This window comes from Dendropsophus ebraccatus, chromosome 3 (genome assembly GCF_027789765.1).
Source record: "Dendropsophus ebraccatus isolate aDenEbr1 chromosome 3, aDenEbr1.pat, whole genome shotgun sequence".
Classification (NCBI taxonomy): Eukaryota; Metazoa; Chordata; class Amphibia; order Anura; family Hylidae; genus Dendropsophus; species Dendropsophus ebraccatus.
In genome coordinates, this window is record NC_091456.1 from 167,393,396 (window position 1) to 167,413,625 (window position 20,230).

At 43.8% G+C, this 20,230-nt stretch overlaps 1 protein-coding gene across 1 annotated transcript; it reads left to right on the forward strand.

The window, feature by feature from the left end:
* Positions 1–377: 377 nt before the first annotated feature.
* IL7R (interleukin 7 receptor) lies at positions 378–19,677 on the forward strand. The gene is made up of 9 exons (XM_069963548.1): positions 378–486; positions 2,635–2,770; positions 4,436–4,572; positions 4,821–4,975; positions 11,534–11,602; positions 15,104–15,278; positions 16,424–16,520; positions 16,877–16,952; positions 18,304–19,677. Exons 1-9 carry the CDS (start codon positions 405–407, stop codon positions 18,754–18,756), a joined length of 1,380 nt encoding a protein of 459 aa, XP_069819649.1. The 5' UTR covers positions 378–404; the 3' UTR covers positions 18,757–19,677.
* The last annotated feature ends 553 nt before the right edge of the window (positions 19,678–20,230 follow it).

Consider the following 20,230-nt stretch of genomic DNA (forward strand, 5'->3'; position numbering starts at 1 on the left):
CTCTACTAGTTGGCTCCAAATTTGTCAACATTCATAAACTGATGGGAAAATTTACTACCAGAAAGGCACGAAATACATCATCTATGGCAGTATACAGTATAACATACACCATATCTCAGAGCTGTATCCAAAAAATCTGTTGTTATAAAGAAGACAAGATAAAAAGACGTAAGGATCAGGACATGGACCCCAGTGTCAGGAAGATCCATAGGGAGGTCTATTGTACTTTTTTTTAGCCCCAAGTGATATTCAGATGAGAAGACTTCAAAACTTTCTGGGTGATTTCCTCTGACGCCCTCATTGGTGCCTCTGCGCTTCCTCCTGGCTGTGGTTTCTTCAGAAGTGCTCGCTGCAGGCACAACACTGCGGTGCAGTCAGAGATGGTATTATAACCCCTCGCTATCATGCACGTCTCATCTCTGACACTTCTCTTTCTCCTACTCCATTCATCTCGGCAGCAAAGTGGAGATCCCCCCGAGGCAGAAGGTACCGTCCATCTTACACATTTCTTCTATCTTAGCGGTCGGGGCGTATAGTCACACAGGATTTTTCTTCTATGACGATAAATCACTTGTGTCACTTCATCTACAAGAAAAGGCAGAGTGGCTCCAGTATTATAATGGACGGAGAACTTCTGTAGATATCAATGATATATGTTATTATAGATAAAAATATTATCTTACTGCTCTAAGAATAAGGACAATACTGGCTATATATAGATAGATAGATAGATAGATAGATAGATAGATAGATAGATAGATTATATGCTGTATGTTTCAGTTCCTCATCATTGTAAGGTGTTTGGTGTCAGTGACCAGGGGCAGATTAACTTCACCATAGGCCCCGGGCTGTTGACCAAGCTTGGGCCCCCCAACTCTACTGTAACTATGGCAACACTAGTTTGGTGTCTATAGTACAGGATAGATAATCTCATGCCTTGATTTGTGCAAAACTGTGGTAAAAAAGCAGCAATTTTTGCAAATTATGGCAGAACTGTAGCTAGGAGACAATACACAACTGAAAGTATCAGTCTTTTTAGGTGGCCATGGGCCCTCCAGGAGCTCAGGGCCCCGGGCTACCTCCCAAAAAGAACCTATTTTAATCCGCTACTGTCAGTGACTAAAAAGATTCAGAGGTGATAAACCTGTATATAGCTAGTCCTGCTCTCAGCTGAGAAGTGATACAGTTGTATCCAGTCTAGACAATGCTCTGTGAGCTAAACAGCCTGGACTCCAGACTGATACATTGTACATAGCTAGTCTTGCTCTCAGCTGAGAAGTGATACAGTTGTATCCAGTCTAGACAATGCTCTGTGAGCTCTACAGCCTGGACCCCAGACTGATACATTGTACATAGCTAGTCCTGTTCTCAGCTGAGAAGTGATACAATTGTATCCAGTCTAGACAATGCTCTGTGAGCTCTACAGCCTGGACCCCAGACTGATACATTGTACATAGCTAGTCCTGCTCTCAGCTGAGAAGTGATACAGTGTATCCAGTCTAGACAATGCTCTGTGAGCTCTACAGCCTGGACTCCAGACTGATAACATAGCTAGTCCTGCTCTCAGCTGAGAAGTGATACAATTGTATCCAGTCTAGACAATGCTCTGTGAGCTCTACAGCCTGGACCCCAGACTGATACATTGTACATAGCTGGTCCTGCTCTCAGCTGAGTTATAGATACAATTGTATCCAGTCTAGACAATGCTCTGTGAGCTAAACAGCCTGGACTCCAGACTGATACATTGTAGAAAACTAACAGAAAGATTTGTGCCATAACTGTTGCTGATGTTTGTAGCTCACAGAGCTTCTCAGCTGAGAGCAGGACTAGCTATGTACAATGTATCAGTCTGGAGTCCAGGCTCTAGAGCTGAGCTCACAGAGCATTGTCTAGACTGGATACAATTGTATTACTTCTCAGCTGAGAGCAGGACTAGCTATGTACAATGTATCAGTCTGGAGTCCAGGCTGTAGAGCTCACAGAGCATTGTCTAGACTGGATACAACTGTATCACTTCTCAGCTGAGAGCAGGACTAGCTATGTACAATATATCAGTCTGGGGTCCAGGCTGTAGAGCTCACAGAGCATTGTCTAGACTGGATACAATTGTATCACTTCTCAGCTGAGAGCAGGACTAGCTATGTACAATGTATCAGTCTGGAGTCCAGGCTGTTTAGCTCACAGAGCATTGTCTAGACTGGATACAATTGTATCACTTCTCAGCTGAGAGCAGGACTAGCTATGTACAATGTATCAGTCTGGAGTCCAGGCTGTTTAGCTCACAGAGCATTGTCTAGACTGGATACAATTGTATCACTTCTCAGCTGAGAGCAGGACTAGCTATATACAATGTATCAGTCTGGAGTCCAGGCTGTAAAGCTCACAGAGCACTGTCTAGACTGGATACAACTGTATCACTTCTCAGTTGAGAGCAGGACTAGCTATGTACAATGTATCAGTCTGGGGTCCAGGCTGTAGAGCTCACAGAGCATTGTCTAGACTGGATACAACTGTATCACTTCTCAGCTGAGAGCAGGACTAGCTATGTACAATGTATCAGTCTGTTTAGCTCAATGGCTAAAGGTTTCATGTAGATAAATGACTCCTGTAATGATCTTTTATATCTTCTTATAGATGATGAAGAACTTGACACTGAGATGCAACCAGACTTTGATTGTTTTTCCAAGCTTCGTATTAATAAAATTCTCCTTTTGTGCAACATTACAAAGTTTCCTCCTGGGAAGGCGAACAATGTAAAGTTTACAGTTCAGTGAGTATCTACATTGATTATTGTATTTTATAACCAACATGGCGGATGCTCTAAAACTCCACCAGCCGTCTCTGTGTCTCCTAATGATGAAGACCGAGGAAATAGAGGGGCCGGCCCTTTTGGAGCTTTGTTGGGTGCCATACTGGTTGTTACACAAGCTCATTGGATAGAACTATGTACTGTAGTATGGGTCAAGCTTGGTCTTCTTTGGTCCACTGGACGTTTACCTTGGTTCTCTGGGACATGGACATTGGCCAGTCTTTAGGATCTGTTGGGGGTCCTATCAGGGTTGGATCTGTCTGGGGTCCTATCGCCACTTGTGCCCCATCCTGTTCACTACTGATCAGTCATATCCCTGGAGTTTGGATCTCCAACCATCAAACATTTATGGACACATAGATGGGATTGGCCTTAGTAGACACTGAAGATACCCGAGCCCCTGGTCAAAGGTGATGACACTAGAGATGACCACGACTTGAGCACACTCAAGTATTTAAATATCGGAGTCTGAAGAAGTTGGATGCAGCCTTAGGGAGCCCTGGAAAACATGGATACAGCCTCTGGCCTATGGCTGTATCCATGTTTTCCAAGACTCCCTAGGGCTGCATCCCACTTCTGAAGCCACCAGTCATCAAATGCCAAATGATCGGACTCGAGTATGCTCCAGTTGTGCTCAACTCTAGAAGACACTAATAGAATCAAAGATGGTGATAGCTGGGGCCAATAGGGTAAAGTGAAAAAAATGCTGCAAGGGCTACTAGTGATGGCAAACCTCCAAAACAGGTCCAGAGAGGAGTTTGGTTTACAAAGCTGACTTGGCTCCCTAGTGGCCCAGTCAACTAACCAAATGGCCTCCAATGGAATTCTGCATTGTTTTTAGGAGCACTGGGAGTGACACAAGAGCTTACAGACTAGGAACACTGGGAGTGTTGGGAATGAGTCTGAGGTCTTTGGGAACTGGTGCAGCACGAGAGAAGTCTTGGGGGTTGGAGTGAGAGGTTCTTATTATGGAAGATGTTAGTGTGAGATTATTAGCAGAAGGCAGAGCATGGGAAGGATGGTAGTTGGAGATGAGGGAGGTGATGTATGGAGGGGCAGAATTGTGGAGAGCTTAATGGGTGACAGTGAGGAGTTTGAACTGAATTCTGGATTTATTGGGCAAGCACAGGGCACTGGGCACAGGGGGGAGACGTCAGTGTAACTGCTTGAGAGGAGGATGAGTCTGGCTGCTGCAGGTACAGAAATCTCTATACCTTGTAGGATGATCCTGTTACATGTATAAGGTTAGTGAACCCTGATGGTCTCTTGGCATGACCTGGTGTCTTCTTGCTGGGCTTCAAAACTTCAGCGATTCCCAATGTCTCAAGGCTTGGTCTTCCTCTACACCTCCTAATGTTCCCTCTTCTCTCTGCCAAATGGATCATTAGGAATCTCAATATAACTGTGGTATGGGGCTATGATGCATGGCATGTAAGATCTGGCACCACCATATTAGTCACAGTCAATACTGTATTACATGGCAGCACTGGACTGGCTGGGAGGCTAAATATTCTGGGGATGCTCATAGGATTACCTGGCATGCCCTACCGCTGAGTAGAGCATGTATCACTCATGTTTTTACACGTTACCGTATTTCCTAGACATTACATCTCCATTATATTTTAGATACTCGTATGGAAAACTTAGGAAATGGAGTAAGAACAGGATCGTTGAGTTTCAGCCTCTAATAATCACCGCGTATAACGTCTGCATGGACTGGCGGAGGACACCATACTGTAAAACTATCAAAGGGGAAAAAATAGGTAAGAAGCTTTTTTTCCCCAGATTTAGTTTGTCTTTACATCGAGGAGAAGACTATGAGGGTGACAATAGGGGCCTGCGCCCAGTATAGACGGGTGCAAAATGGCAAATTCTTTTACAATGCGATGTATCCAACCATATAGATGGAGAACATGGATGGACTCTCTGGAGAATGTTGCTGCTTTAGGTCACAGTCCTTGTGTCTTATATTTACATGACGTAAAATGAACTTTTTCTTCTGTTTTTGCAGTGATTCCCGACAGTCCCCACAATGTGACAATTACCTACAATAGTTCGTTGAAGGAATATGTCTTCAACATCAGTGTACCGTATGGCAGCGAAGAATATCTAAATGAACGACTGAAACATGAACTTGTTCTACGCAAAGAAGGAACGCCATGGCTAGTAAGTGGTAATACAAAGATAGTATACACAGTGATATCACAGTACAGGGATAATCCACACAGTGATGTCACAGTACAGAGATAATACACACAGTGATGTCACAGTATATAGATAATACACACAGTGATATCACAGTACAGGGATAATACACACAGTGATGGCACAGTATATAGATAATACACACAGTAATGTCACAGAGCAGGGATAATACACAGTGATGTCACAGTACAGGGATAATACACAGTGATGGCACAGTACAGGGATAATACACACAGTGATGTCACAGTACAGGGATAATACACACAGTGATGTCACAGAGCAGGGATAATACACACAGTGATGGCACAATACAGGGATAATACACACAGTGATGTCACAGTACAGGGATAATACACACAGTGTTGTCACAGTACAAGGATAATACACACAGTGATGTCACAGTACAGGGGTAATACACACAGTGATGTCACAGTACAGGGATAATACACACAGTGATGTCACAGTACAGGGGTAATACACACAGTGATGTCACAGTACAGGGGTAATACACACAGTGATGTCACAGTACAGGGATAATACACACAGGGATGTCACAGTACAGGGATAATACACACAGTGATGTCACAGTACAGGGACAATACACACAGTGATATCACAGTACAGGAATAATACACACAGTGATGTCACAGTACAAGGATAATACACACAGTGATATCACAGTACAGGCAGGGCCGGCGTTAGGGGGGGGCAAAGTAGGCACTTGCCCAGGGCTCCCATCCCCCAGGGGCCCCCTAGCTCCTTCCTTCATTAGTGGAGCAGGAAGCAGAGCAGCACAAGCAGCTCCCCTGCTCCACTAATGAACGAAGGAGCTGAGCTGTGAGGACGGAGCGCCCCTCCTGCAGAGCTGCCTGTGCCCTACAGAAGAGGAGGAACGGCAAGCCCAGGTAAAGAAATAGAGGGGGGGGGGGTTAGAGGGTCACGGAGACTGGGGGCGGGACTTGCGGCCAGGGGGCGGTGCTTACGGGTGTCTTTATAAAACAGTAACCCCCTCCCCATATACTAGCCTAGCGAACAGTATACAGGAAGGGGGCAGGGGATCTTGTATGATGCAGTCCCCCCTTCCACCATATACTGTTCAGGGCCCTCCTCCCTCTGTATCTATGGGCACCAGGCCCTGAGCAGTACATGATGGAGGTGGGTGCTGAATCACACAGTATCCTGTATGATAAAGTACCCCCATATCTCTCCTCTGCTCTACTACTACCCCCAATACTACTCCTAATACTGCTCTACTACTACCCCCAATAGTGCCCTACTACTACCACCATCAATACTACTCCTAATACTGCTCTACTACTACCCCCAATAGTGCCCTACTACTACCACCATCAATACTACTCCTAATACTGCTCTACTACTACCCCCAGTAGTGCCCTACTACTACCCCCAATACTACTCCTAATATTGCTCTACTACTACCCCCAATAGTGCCCTACTATTACCCCCAATACTACTCCTAATACTGCCCTACTACTACCCCCAATAGTGCCCTACTATTACCCCCAATACTACTCCTAATACTGCCCTACTACTACCCCCAATAGTGCCCTACTATTACCCTCAATACTACTCCTAATACTGCCCTACTACTACCCCCAATAGTGCCCTACTACTACCACCATCAATACTACTCCTAATACTGCTCTACTACTACCCCCAATAGTGCCCTACTATTACCCCCAATACTACTCCAAATACTGCTCTACTACCCCCAATACTGCCCTACTACTACCCCCAATACTACTCCCAATACTGCTCTACTACTACCACAAATACTGCCCTACTACTACCCCAATACTACTCCTAATACTGCTCTACTACTACTCCCAATACTGCCCTACTACTACTCCTAATACTGCTCTACTACTACCCCCAATACTGCTCTACTACTACCCCCATACTGCCCTACTACTACCCCCAATACTACTCCTAATACTGCTCTACTACTACCCCCAATACTGCTCTACTACTACCCCCAATACTGCTATACTACTACCCCCATACTGCCCTACTACTACCCCCAATACTACTCCTAATACTGCTCTACTACTACCCCAATACTGCTCTACTACTACCCCCAATACTGCTCTACTACTACTACTCCCAATACTACTCTACTACTACCCCTAATACTGCTCTACTACTACCCCCAATACTGCTCTACTACTACTACTCCCAATACTACTCTACTACTACCCCCAATACTGCTCTACTACTACTACTCCCAATACTACTCTACTACTACCCCTAATACTGCTCTACTACTACCCCCAATACTGCTCTACTACTACCCCCAATACTGCTCTACTACCATTGCTATTATTACCTCCACTCCTGATACTACTACTACTCCCAAAACTGCTACTCCCCTTATCTACTACTACACCCCTCATCTTATATGCTTCTACTATTGCTACACCCCTTATCCACTATGCCTATACTACTACACCCATCAAAAAATAAATAAAAAAAATCGAGAAAAGAAAAAACGAGATTTTATTTTTTGCCCACATCACCCCAGCCCTAGGAGATGCTATGTGCTGGGGGCGGGGGGGGCATTTAACTATCAGTGGAGATGCTATCTGCTGAGGGGGCAACTATCAGTGGAGATGCTATGTGCTGGGGGGGGGGGGGAACAGGGGAGATGCTATGTGCTGGGGGGGGGGGTAACTATCAGGGGAGCTGCTATCTGCTGAGGGGGCAACTATCAGGGGGCTAGCTAACAGGTGTAAAACCTACAGTGAGATGCCTCCTATATTGGTGGATACTACATACTGGGTGGTGGAGGTAACTACCAGAAGAATTACCTACAGAGGGATACCGACTATATGTACTATGGAAGCACAGAGGGACCTATCTACTATATAGGGCACAGAGGGGTCTTATTTAAGGTCACAGAAGATCACCCCACCTCGAGCAGCGCGCCAACCGCTGACAAAAAAGTATCGGGACCTTAAATTGCTGCTACAATGTTTTAGCATTTGGGGCCCCACCTTCAACTTTGCCCAGGGCCACATTTTGTCTAAAACCGGCCCTGAGTACAGGTATAATACACACAGTGATGTCACAGTACAGGGATAATACACAGTGATGTCACAGTACAGGGATAATACACACAGTGATGTCACAGTACAGGCATAATACACACAGTGATGTCACAGTACAGGTATAATACACACAGTGATGTCACAGTACAGGGATAATATACACAGTGATGTCACAGCACAGGGATAATACACAGTGATGTCACAGTACAGGGATAATAGACAGTGATGTCACAGTACAGGGGTAATACACACAGTGATGTCACAGTACAGGGATAATATACACAGTGATGTCACAGCACAGGGATAATACACAGTGATGTCACAGTACAGGGATAATACACAGTGATGTCACAGTACAGGGGTAATACACACAGTGATGTCACAGTACAGGGATAATACACACAGTGATGCCACAGTACAGCTATAATACACAGTGATGTCACAGTACAGGGATAATACACACAGTGATGTCACAGTACAGGGATAATATACACAGTGATGTCACAGCACAGGGATAATACACACAGTGATGTCACAGAACAGGGATAATACACACAGTGATGTCACAGTACAGGGATAATACACACAGTGATGTCACAGTACAGGGATAATACACACAGTGATGTCACAGCACAGGGATAATACACACAGTGATGTCACAGTACAGGGATAATACACACAGTGATGTCACAGTACAGGGATAATACACACAGTGATGTCAAAGTACAGGGATAATACACACAGTGATGTCACAGTACAAGGATAATACACACAGTATATCACAGTACAGGGATAATACACACAGTGATGTCACAGTACAGGGATAATACACACAGTGATGTCACAGTACAGGGATAATACACACAGTGATGTCACAGTACAGGGATAATACACACAGTGATGTCAAAGTACAGGGATAATACACACAGTGATGTCACAGTACAGGGATAATACACACAGTGATGTCACAGTACAAGGATAATACACACAGTGATGTCACAGTACAGGGATAATACACACAGTGATGTCACAGTACAGGCATAATACCCAGTGATGTCACAGTACAGACATAATACACACAGTGATGTCACAGTACATGATAATACACACAGTGATGTCACAGTACAGGGATAATACACACTGTGATGTCACAGTACAGAGATAATACACACAGTGATGTCACAGTACAGGGATAATACACACAGTGATGTTACAGTACAGGCATAATACACACAGTGATGTCACAGTACAGGTATAATACACACAGTGATGTCACAGTACAGGGATAATATACACAATGATGTCACAGCACAGGGATAATACACAGTGATGTCACAGTACAGGGATAATACACAGTGATGTCACAGTACATGGGTAATACACACAGTGATGTCACAGTACAGGGATAATACACACAGTGATGCCACAGTACAGCTATAATACACAGTGTTGTCACAGTACAGGGATAATACACACAGTGATACCACAGTACAGCTATAATACACAGTGATGTCACAGTACAGGGATAATACACACAGTGATGTCATAGTACAGGGATAATATAAACAGTGATGTCACAGCACAGGGATAATACACACAGTGATGTCACAGTAGAGGGATAATACACACAGTGATGTCACAGTAGAGGGATAATACACACAGTGATGTCACAGTACAGGGATAATACACACCGTGATGTCACAGTACAGGGATAATACACACAGTGATGTCACTGTACAGAGATAATCCACACAGTGATGTCACAGTACAGGGATAATACACACCGTGATGTCACAGTACAGGGATAATACACACAGTGATGTCACTGTACAGAGATAATACACAACGTGATGTCACAGTACAGGGATAATGCACAGTGATGTCACAGTACAGGGATAATACACACAGTGATGTCACAGTACAGGGATAATACACACAGTGATGTCACAGTACAGGGATAATACACACAGTCATGTCACAGCACAAGGAAATTACACACAGGGAGGTCAAAGTACAGAGATAATAAACACAGTGATGCCACAGTACAAGGATAATACATACAGTGATGTCACAGTACAGGGCTAATACACACAGTGATGTCACAATACAAGAATAATACATACAGTGATGTCACAGTACAGGGCTAATACACACAGTGATGTCACAATACAAGGATAATACACAGAGTGATGTCACAGAGCAATTGTGGTCTCCCACCACAGATTTTATTAGTTTTTACACCCCTCGCAAAAGTCTGTACTTCAAGTAAACGTGGTAATGACGTAGTACCTAAGTTTTACCACAAGATGTTGCTGTTCTCTTCTTCACATACCTCTATGCTCCTTTTCTCTTTATACTTTCTTCTCCAACACTCACAGGGGACATTACACCTCCTGTATGAAGTTGTCACATGGGGAGAGTAAGTGCATGCCTACACTTAGTCAGTCCAGTGCAATGTAGTCTAGTTTGTGATAGTGGATAGACGCACATGGGAGACACAGAGACTTTTTCTTCAAAAGCTACACCTATTACCAGTACACAGTGCTAAGCTAATCGGGAGAGGACAAGTAAGAGAACACCCCAACCCATGCCGTGAACACTTCTAAAAGAGCAGGGCAGTATTCTGAAACAAGATGAACTGATCTGGATAGAGCAAAGTTGCTAGAAACCTACATACTCTATCTCGCAGCGCAGCCGTAACCAGGTAAACTTGGCCACCTTGCTCAACTCAGGTAACAAGGTCTGGGGCTTGTGTCACCCTATAGGACAGGTTACCCGACACTGTAGGGCAACAGGTGAAATCACAACAACAAAAGTCGAAAGACGGGCACAAGTATCTTTCTACTTTCAAGTATTCTTCAGTATTCTACTTCTTCTTCTACTACTGCTCTCAGCTCACTACTTCTCAACACATAACCAAGTCAGCTCAGCTCTTCTACTCTAAAGGTTGTAACGCAGATTTTGTTCTGTCACATCTGCAGTCTATGATCAGCGATTGCACAAAGCATTCTCACCGTAAAGATTTTATTTATGATAACAGAATTATTGTTCCAGCACCTACACAGTCACTACTCCATCCTTGGGTCATCTCCCCTTTCTGTGGGTGGAGGTACCGATAGTCCGGGTGGGTCATAGCTCCACTCCGGTCCACTGTGATAAGAACCCAAATGACCCCCTCACAGCCCAGCAGGTCACCGACCACAGGGGAATGGATATAGCCAGCTCCCTTAAACTAAAATCAGGTGTGCCTCCATACCTGTGTGCCCCACTGGCACTGGCGCCACAACAAACTACCATCTGGCTGAGCTATATCCCAACCAATCACTACATCAGTGGCGTCACACATCACCATCTGGCAAGTGACCGGTTGTTCATAACCAAGCTATACCACCACGGCCATCACACTGTCACCTTGTGATGTCAGTAAATTGATTTGCTTTTTATCTTGCAGGACTGTAATGAAACATTGAACTTTAAAAGCCATAAGATGGTGAGTATAGAAATAGCCTGGGGGTCCTGCTAACCATGGATTATACTGTTGTATGTATGTTACACCGCAACACTCGACTCATGCGTGCTCTTTCATGCAGTTTTGGTTGCATTTTACTGCCAGGGTTAAATCCAAGAGATAAGAAAGGTATAAAGGAATCATTTTCGGCCATGATTAGACAGAGCCACGATTTTCGGTCTGTAACCAAATCTGTAAAAAGTTTACAGGACAATATGTGGTACTCAACCAGTTTTGTGATGTGTTGTTATTCGTGGCGCCAGTGCTATAGTAGTACACAGGTGTGTTGATACCTGTTTCGGCCGGATTATTGTCCCCAAACGGTCGGTAACCTCCGGGAGTGTTGTGGGTCACTTGGACACTTGTATCGGCAACCTGGAGTGGTAACAGACCCACCTGGGATGTCGGCACCGCCTTCCACAGAGAAGCAGAGTCCCGTGCATTTCGTACAAAAATAGAACACTTTACTGAATAACGTGGCAGTTGAACAATACACTCAACACAGGTAGTGCAAATCTTGACAAAAGTGGTTGCTGACAGTAAACAAGTGCTTTGTAGAAGTAGGTGCTTGTAGAAGTGCTTTGTGAAGAGAAGGAAGAGAAGAGGAGTTGCCAGAGAAGCCCTGCCCACTGTACTCTGCCGAAACTAAAGTGTAGATAAGAATAAGTAAGTGATACTCATACTCACGTATAGACCATAGTGTGACCGCCTTTAGCCCCCTAGTTGCGTAAACCCGTTATAGGTGGGTAGCAAAAGCGCCAGTCATCGGTTATCTGGGTGTAGCAGACTTCCAAGATTACCCGGTTTTCTTGCACTGCACAGTAGGATACGTAGACCTATTCCGGTAGCTTTGTCCTCTCGTATCAGGAGATTGCCCTGTCCTAGGTGGCTTCTCTCCCCTAAGGTTGACTTAGCACTGCATAACTGTGGTAAGCGCTTGCATACAGAAAATCTCTCTCAGAGCTAGTCTCTCACACATCCACCTCCTGTCTCACTGAAAACTAACTAGACACTCACCTACTTCCTCCACCAAGTTAACTCCTCCTACAGGGGCCATATCTAAACCCTTCTGTGAGTGGTGGGGCTGAGTGTGGGTGAGAGAAGAATAGGATAGGATAAGAAGAAAGAGCACGTGTGACTTGTTCAGCATATGAACACACGGCATGCAACAGTTAATCCTAGGCTCTACAGCCGTGCATAGAAGACATAAAACAGTAGTGACACCCAGTGGGGAAAAAAAGGTACTACATCTCCCACTGGTTAACCTGAGTGAAAATTTTGGACAGGTGCTGAGGAAAAACACCAGTCGTGGGACACCACAAATACCTAGGGATGAAATAATACAAATGGAACCTGCTGGTGGCAGTACAAAGGGGGTCATCACTCATCACCTGTCCCCCTTACTAAATACATCATGTTTTTTGGAGGAAACCTTAGCAAACACTTTGGTGGGATTTGAACTCAAAACCCTACACTGCTAACCAAGAAGCTACCACACTGCCCCTTCCTATCCAGATCTGCAAAGACCGTTCTTTTGTCTCATTCTCTGGCAGTATGGGTATAATGTATCGGGCAGCACCAAGTTACTAGAATCTAGAACAGAGAGAAAAGAGAAGCCACCCCTTCACCCTCACATGGATGGGGCCGCAAAAGAATGGGGGTCAGATAGTTGTGGGGTGTGTCGGAAATAGGAATGCTCCTTATATGTAGGGACAGTGGATCCATAAACAGCAGATCGTTGACTGTTTTTTTGTTTATTTGTTATAAATGAAAAAATTCCATAAATGAAGAAGTTAAAAAAAATCTAAATTTGAGAAGAGATGGCTTGCTCCTTTGCATCCTAATTCCCTGTTATGGCAATGGTCTCCACCACCTCCTTTCACTAACCGCCTGTTGGGCCCTATTACTTTTACTAAATCCATTTGGTCAGCTTGTGCCTCCATGTTTCAGCTTTATTACTCTGCCCCGCCACTGATTTCTTTTTTGCTTCATCCGTCTTTTTCTCCTGGACTAGAGTCTGGGGTGGTCCAGGCATAGGAAAGGGGGGGGGGGTTAAAAAACTTGTTTGCTAATGTGGTAATCCGGTTAATCGCACGCATTCGAGCAACTGGTCAGGGCTGGCCCATTGGCCAAAGGCCTAATTTCGGATTTTTACAGGATCTTTGGATCCCCGTAGACGATGCCCCAACTCGTCATAAATATATGGATAGATGGGAGGAGACCCTGGCAAGGTATATCTCCCTGGACTGTTGGAAAATTATCTGGGATAGGGTGGCCGCCTCCTCTATATGTGTGACCTACAAAGAAACGCAATATAAGCTGTTGACAATGTGGTACCACATGCCAGAATTCCTACATAAATAAAAGGAAGTGTGGAGATGTGTTGGGGATGCCTTCAGGCTCCCTTTATCATATGTTCTGGACATTAAGGGTTATGGGGCCACCTTTTGCAATAATTTTTCCATGGTTTTCTCAGAACCTATTCCTATGGTAAAAAGCCCAACAAACTTCTGTTGCAACTGTTAACTGCGGCTAAAACTCTCATTGCTCGGCACTGAAAAGGCAGGCCCCTCCTACTTTTACAGATTTAGTTGTGAGAATCAGGGAGATACAATTGATGGAATATCTTACAGCATCACTGAACAATAGGCCAGAATTATTTGAGCAAGTGTAGGCCCCGTGGGATGCATATTCTTCATAGTAAGGATTCACCTGGTAGGCACTTATTTGCACCATCTCCCCTTCCTTATTGTGTCCTCCATGGTCTTGTCTTGTTGTTTTTTTTTTTTTTTATTGTTGTCTTTGTTTGTGCCTTAACTGCTTTAGGCTATGTTCACAAGGCACAAGAGACCGGCCGTTCTGTAATCTCTGTGATCTCTCCGGCTGCAGTATTCTGACGCGCCCGCATCAGAACTCTCATAGCACACAATGAAGCAAGCGGCCGAAGCCACTCGCTTCATTGTGTGAACTGACAGGTCTTTCTGCGGCCGCAGTTCTTTGCGGCACCGCATGGGATCCCAACCGGTATCCGATAGACGAATAGGCAGTGTTCCACACTGTACAAAGTACACCCGTTGTTGCCAATGGCAACAACGTCCGTACTTTTACGCTGTGTGAACATAGCCTTACTCTGTTTAGCATGGAACTTACTAAACAGTTACTTTTCATTCCCTGATTGGTTTAGATGGCGGTTATTGGATTGGTTTAGATTTCTGTTACTGGATTGTTTTGATTCTTTGCCTTGAATATTTTTTGCATAGACTTTCCGGCTTATCATGATCTATGGTTTACATATGTTGTTCTCGCTTACTTGGCATTGTGAAGCTACAAAGTATCTTTGTATTGTTTAAAAATGTTTGAAAATACTTGAATAAAAATGTACAATTTAAAATAAAAAATCTAAATTTGAAGAGAATTTTGTTATAAAATGGTCAATTATTACATTTGTTGCCATAGTTTGTGGGAAATAAAACCAGAATACCAAGTCCCACATTTCTCCTCCTTATTCTTTAGTGTTTTGAAAATTTAAAAGACAACTTTGGGGTTCCGAAGACAAATCTAGAATATTCTACAAATTACGAGGCAAGAGTCAGGTCGATCCCTACAGGAGGATTCTATGACGGCTCCTGGAGCCCGTGGAGCGCAGTCACCACATTTCAGACAGAAAACGGGACGGTGAATGAGGCCGGTATGGGAAATGATACAGTTCTATGTGTGTATTGTTAGGTTGCGGTATATTGTGGTTGCCAATATGTCTTTGTACTTAATCTAGCCATGTTTTCACAATATGGCAACACAGTTCTCTGATGCAGGGATGGCTGGAGTTCTCACACTAACAGCCGGGCACCCACTGTGGCCACCAGGAATGGAAAAACCTCTGTTCCTGGTGGATTAACCCCTTACATGCTGCCATCAAATTGTCCAAGTAAAAAAAAAAAAACTTTGTTAAAAGTGTTAAATAGGGGTTAAAAAGTACAACTTGTCCCGCAAAAAACAAGCTCTTATATGTTTTGTTGATGGGGGAGAGTCACATAAATGAGAGGGTTTTTTTTGTTCTTGTAGGGTTATTTGGTAACATTGTAATGTTTTATATTTTTATATAATAAAAACTACAGGATTTAGCCCAAGATTCACTTAAATAGTGTAATGTATGTACACATTAGTTTACCATTATATACAGAGCATATAAGGACATACTCTTTAAGTATGACACTTAGACCAGTATGAATATGCAAAAAAAGAGCCCATGGAGACTCATTTAAGAGTCTGGAAACACAAGACTAGCAAGATATCCCTCCAGAAAGGACCCAGCCAAGGGGTGGCTCCTGTAGGTAAACCACCATATAAAGTGGCCCTATAAGTTAATGTAATGACAAGGGGAAAAAGCCAAGGCCAGGTATCCATCCACAGACAGCTGTTTCAGGGTGTTGCCCCTCATCAGTGTGGAGCAGGATTCTGACTAGGTGGAAGCAATGCCTAGTAGAGCCATAAGAGAAACAGATCACTGATCTCAGGGAGACAACACTGCCAAAAGACAACACTGCTGGCTAAAGTGCTCAGTGCAGTGAAATCCTAGGCGCATTGCTCCCTGGGAAACATGAATATGCAAAAGAAGAGCATCATTTAAGAGTCTAGAAACACATGACTAGCCAGATATCCCTCTGGGAAGGACCCAGCCAAGGGGTGGCTCCTGTAAGTAAACCACCAAAACCACCATATTAAGTGGCCCTATAAGTCGTTTGGCTGGTCTCCCTGAGATCAGCGATCTGTTCCACTTAGACCAGTATATAATACATCTGTTATTTACTTGCTTCTTTACTTTCTCTCCCATAGAGTATGTGGCTATTTCCATCCCACTGGCTTTGAGTATCAGCATCTCTTTCTTCTTGGTCACCTCAGTTATATTAATTGCCGTATTTTGGAAAAGCCGGTAAGTCATAGACGATATGTTATATATCTTATAGTTGAGGTAAATATAATTTATTCTAGGTAATCTAAATCTGTAAAAAAATCTTAATATTGGGTCCAAGTTATGATACAGAGCTCCATATCCACTGCTTTCCTTCATACAGCTGTAGAGTTAGAAGAAATTAGTTCCGAGGGGGTGGGGCATGATACATCTATTCTCTCATTGGTGTTCTCTGAATCTGTGTCAGGCTCCGCCCCTAATATCATGCACTGCAGTTGTTTGTTGATTAAACTCAGAATTTTTCTGTTGTTTTTTTTTTACGATCTATCCAATGTTTTGCCTATGAGAAATAAACATCGGTATCCTTATATTTGCAGAATTAAGCCTCTTGTGTGGCCGGAAATTCCAGATCATAAAAAAACGCTGGAGAAGTTTATTAACAAGCCGAAACAGGTATGTATAGGCTGAATAATATCACACTCGTCTATTGCACACACACACACACACACATATATATATATATATATATATACTGTACACTGACCGGCCACTTTATTAGGTACACCTGTCCAACTGCACGTTACCACTTAATTTCTAATCAGCCAATCACATAGCGGCAACTCAGTGCATTTAGGCATGTAGACATGGTCAAGACAATCTCCTGCAGTGCAAACCGAGCATCAGTATGGGGAAGAAAGGTGATTTGAGTGCCTTTGAACGTGGCATGGTTGTTGGTGCCAGAAGGGCTGGTCTGAGTATTTCAGAAACTGCTGATCTACTGGGATTTTCACGCACAACCATCTCTAGGGTTTACAGAGAATGGTCCGAAAAAGAAAAAACATCCAGTGAGCGGCAGTTCTGTGGGCGGAAATGCCTTGTTGATGCCAGAGGTCAGAGGATAATGGGCAGACTGGTTCGAGCTGATAGAAAGGCAACAGTGACTCAAATAGCCAACCGTTACAACCAAGATAGGCAGAAGAGCATCTCTGAACGCACAGTACGTCCAACTTTGAGGCAGATGGGCTACAGCAGCAGAAGACCACACCGGGTGCCACTCCTTTCAGCTAAGAACAGGAAACTGAGGCTACAATTTGCACAAGCTCATCGAAATTGGACAGTAGAAGATTGGAAAAACGTTGCCTGGTCTGATGAGTCTCGATTTCTGCTTGAACATGACAATGAGTTCACTGTACTCCAATGGCCTCCACAGTCACCAGATCTCAATCCAATAGAGCATCTTTGGGATGTGGTGGAACGGGAGATTCGCATCATGGATGTGCAGCCGACAAATCTGCGGCAACTGTGTGATGCCATCATGTCAATATGGACCAAAATCTCTGAGGAATGCTTCCAGCACCTTGTTGTATCTATGCCACGAAGAATTGAGGCAGTTCTGAAGGCAAAAGGGGGTCCAACCCGTTACTAGCATGGTGTACCTAATAAAGTGGCCAGTGAGTGTGTATATATATATATATATATATATATATATATATGACATGTCACGCGACCCTATAGGCGTACATTATAGGCAGTAATATACTGATACTGATGATACAGGATGATCAGACTACATATTATATGATTGTATTCTGTTACCATGGAAACACATGGGTCTGAATAATGGCTGCAGAAGCAAAACATTTGGATATTTTCCATGAAAAAAAAATGAAGATATATTTGTAAAGATGCATTGCTTTCCTCGTGTCTGACTGCAGAGTGATGTAAGTGCGTTTCCTGTACTGCGCAGCATAAGATGTCGGTGCTATACAATGACAAATGCTCTATTTTATGATTTTTCCAACAGAACCTGCACATAAGCTTCAATCCTGATTACAGCGAGATCCTTCCCATAAACATCATAGATTATATCAAAGCACAAGAGATCCTAGAAGACAACCACGAGATCAGCACCCCCGACGGCCTCATGGAAAAACTTTCTCTCAATACTTTTAGTACTACCCCACCTCCACCAGAGGGCAGCAGAGGACACAACACAAATACCACTGGACAATGTAAGAGTCTTAGTGATGACGGAGAAAACACAATAGAGAACCCGATCACTTCTGGCACTGTTAAACTGATACCTGGTGATGGCGTCTCTGAGAAATGCAACGGCACCAATGGGATCACATCTGTGGATGTAAAACATCCAGGAGCCGGACTAAAGGGGCTGTGCTGGGAAGATATCTATATTGCTATGTCCGCCTTTAAGACACCCAACAGTGCTGTAAAGCAAGTCCCAAAAAATAATTTCTAGGTGTAATCAAGGGATTACGGCATGATCTATGAGCAGCAGTATAGCTTCTACTTGGTTGGGTATGGTAAGAGGCAATTTCCACAAACTATACATTGACATCAGCATCACAAGTCTAAGGTATGGGCTATGGTCCGATACTGCACCAAGCCCTGTGTCCTTGGAACTGAAGGGCAGATAAAAGATGTTACTCTCTTCAAAAAAGTTTGTACTCTACTCGCCCACAGAGATAAACTGACCACCGCTCCACTACCTTATGCTCACTGAATGTTACATATTAGCTGCTATGGTCATTGAACAGTGTTTGGCGGGGCTTCCAAAAGCAAGTGCTGACGGGAATTTAAAGGGGTTATCCACCTAAGAGTGAAAAAATGAAATGCTAGCTGGTCTTACTCACCAAGTCCCCCTGAGTATTTTGAGCCATCTCCCGTCCTTCTAGCTGCAAGTTTGTCTAAAAGCCAATCTATATCCAAGTTAGGAAACTACATTTCCCATCATGCATCTAAAATGGTCTTGATTGGCCCATTTGCGTACTCGCTCCCTAAGCTTTCTTTCCTGCCCACTGCTGTCATTACTATTGCACAGTAAACACAGGACTGTTTTTTTTTACTGATCACATCAACCCAGTATGTATTCCATATTGGCTGATGATGTAGCAGAGCTGACGTGCACATGGTGTAGCTGTGTGCTGCATAACGGGCATCTGTTTACCGGGGATGGGGGGTGTAGTGTAGGTTTAGATCTCTGCTTGATGACTGTAAATGAAAACATTCTAGTTCCATCCAGACTCTAAGAACATCTAAAACAATTACAATATACAGAGCTGTGACACAAAGACAGGTACATATGCCTGCATTCACTGACAGCAAGCAGAGATAGAACTATAATAATCATATTACAGAAACCTAGGCTCAGGGACACGTGTAAGTCTATGAAAGCAGCACAGGTGCATGGAGATGATACAGATAATGTCTCCTGGGGTTCAAGTTACCAAGTCAATAGACAGCTAACCCAGCCGCCAGGGAGGAGATCACATGTCCTGTGACTAAAAAGGGAGGGGAGAAGAAGGAGCAGTGCATTGTCAGAGTGGACAAGGAGAAGATGATTTTAGACGTCCAGAGCGGCTCAGTATGAGAAAAAACAGGGAAAGGGTGCAAGGTTATACATGTATATTAGACAGAGAGTGGTATTGGGAAGGGGGAACATTTAGAATATTGTTTTTGTAACCCGGCTAAGGGCCCACAATCTGGCTTTATGCGCATCTCCATATAAATAGTCATGAGCCATAAATTTATGTCATGTAGTGATTTTAGTGTGCTACTACTTCCCCAGTGTGAATTTGGTTTAAAATGAACTTCACGTGCACTACCCCTGCAGACCACAGGGAGTGCTGTTTTTGGGTGCACAATTTTTTTTTAGGATTTGACTATTAATTAACACTTGGTGGTAAAATTGACAGTGTATGTAGAATTGTCAA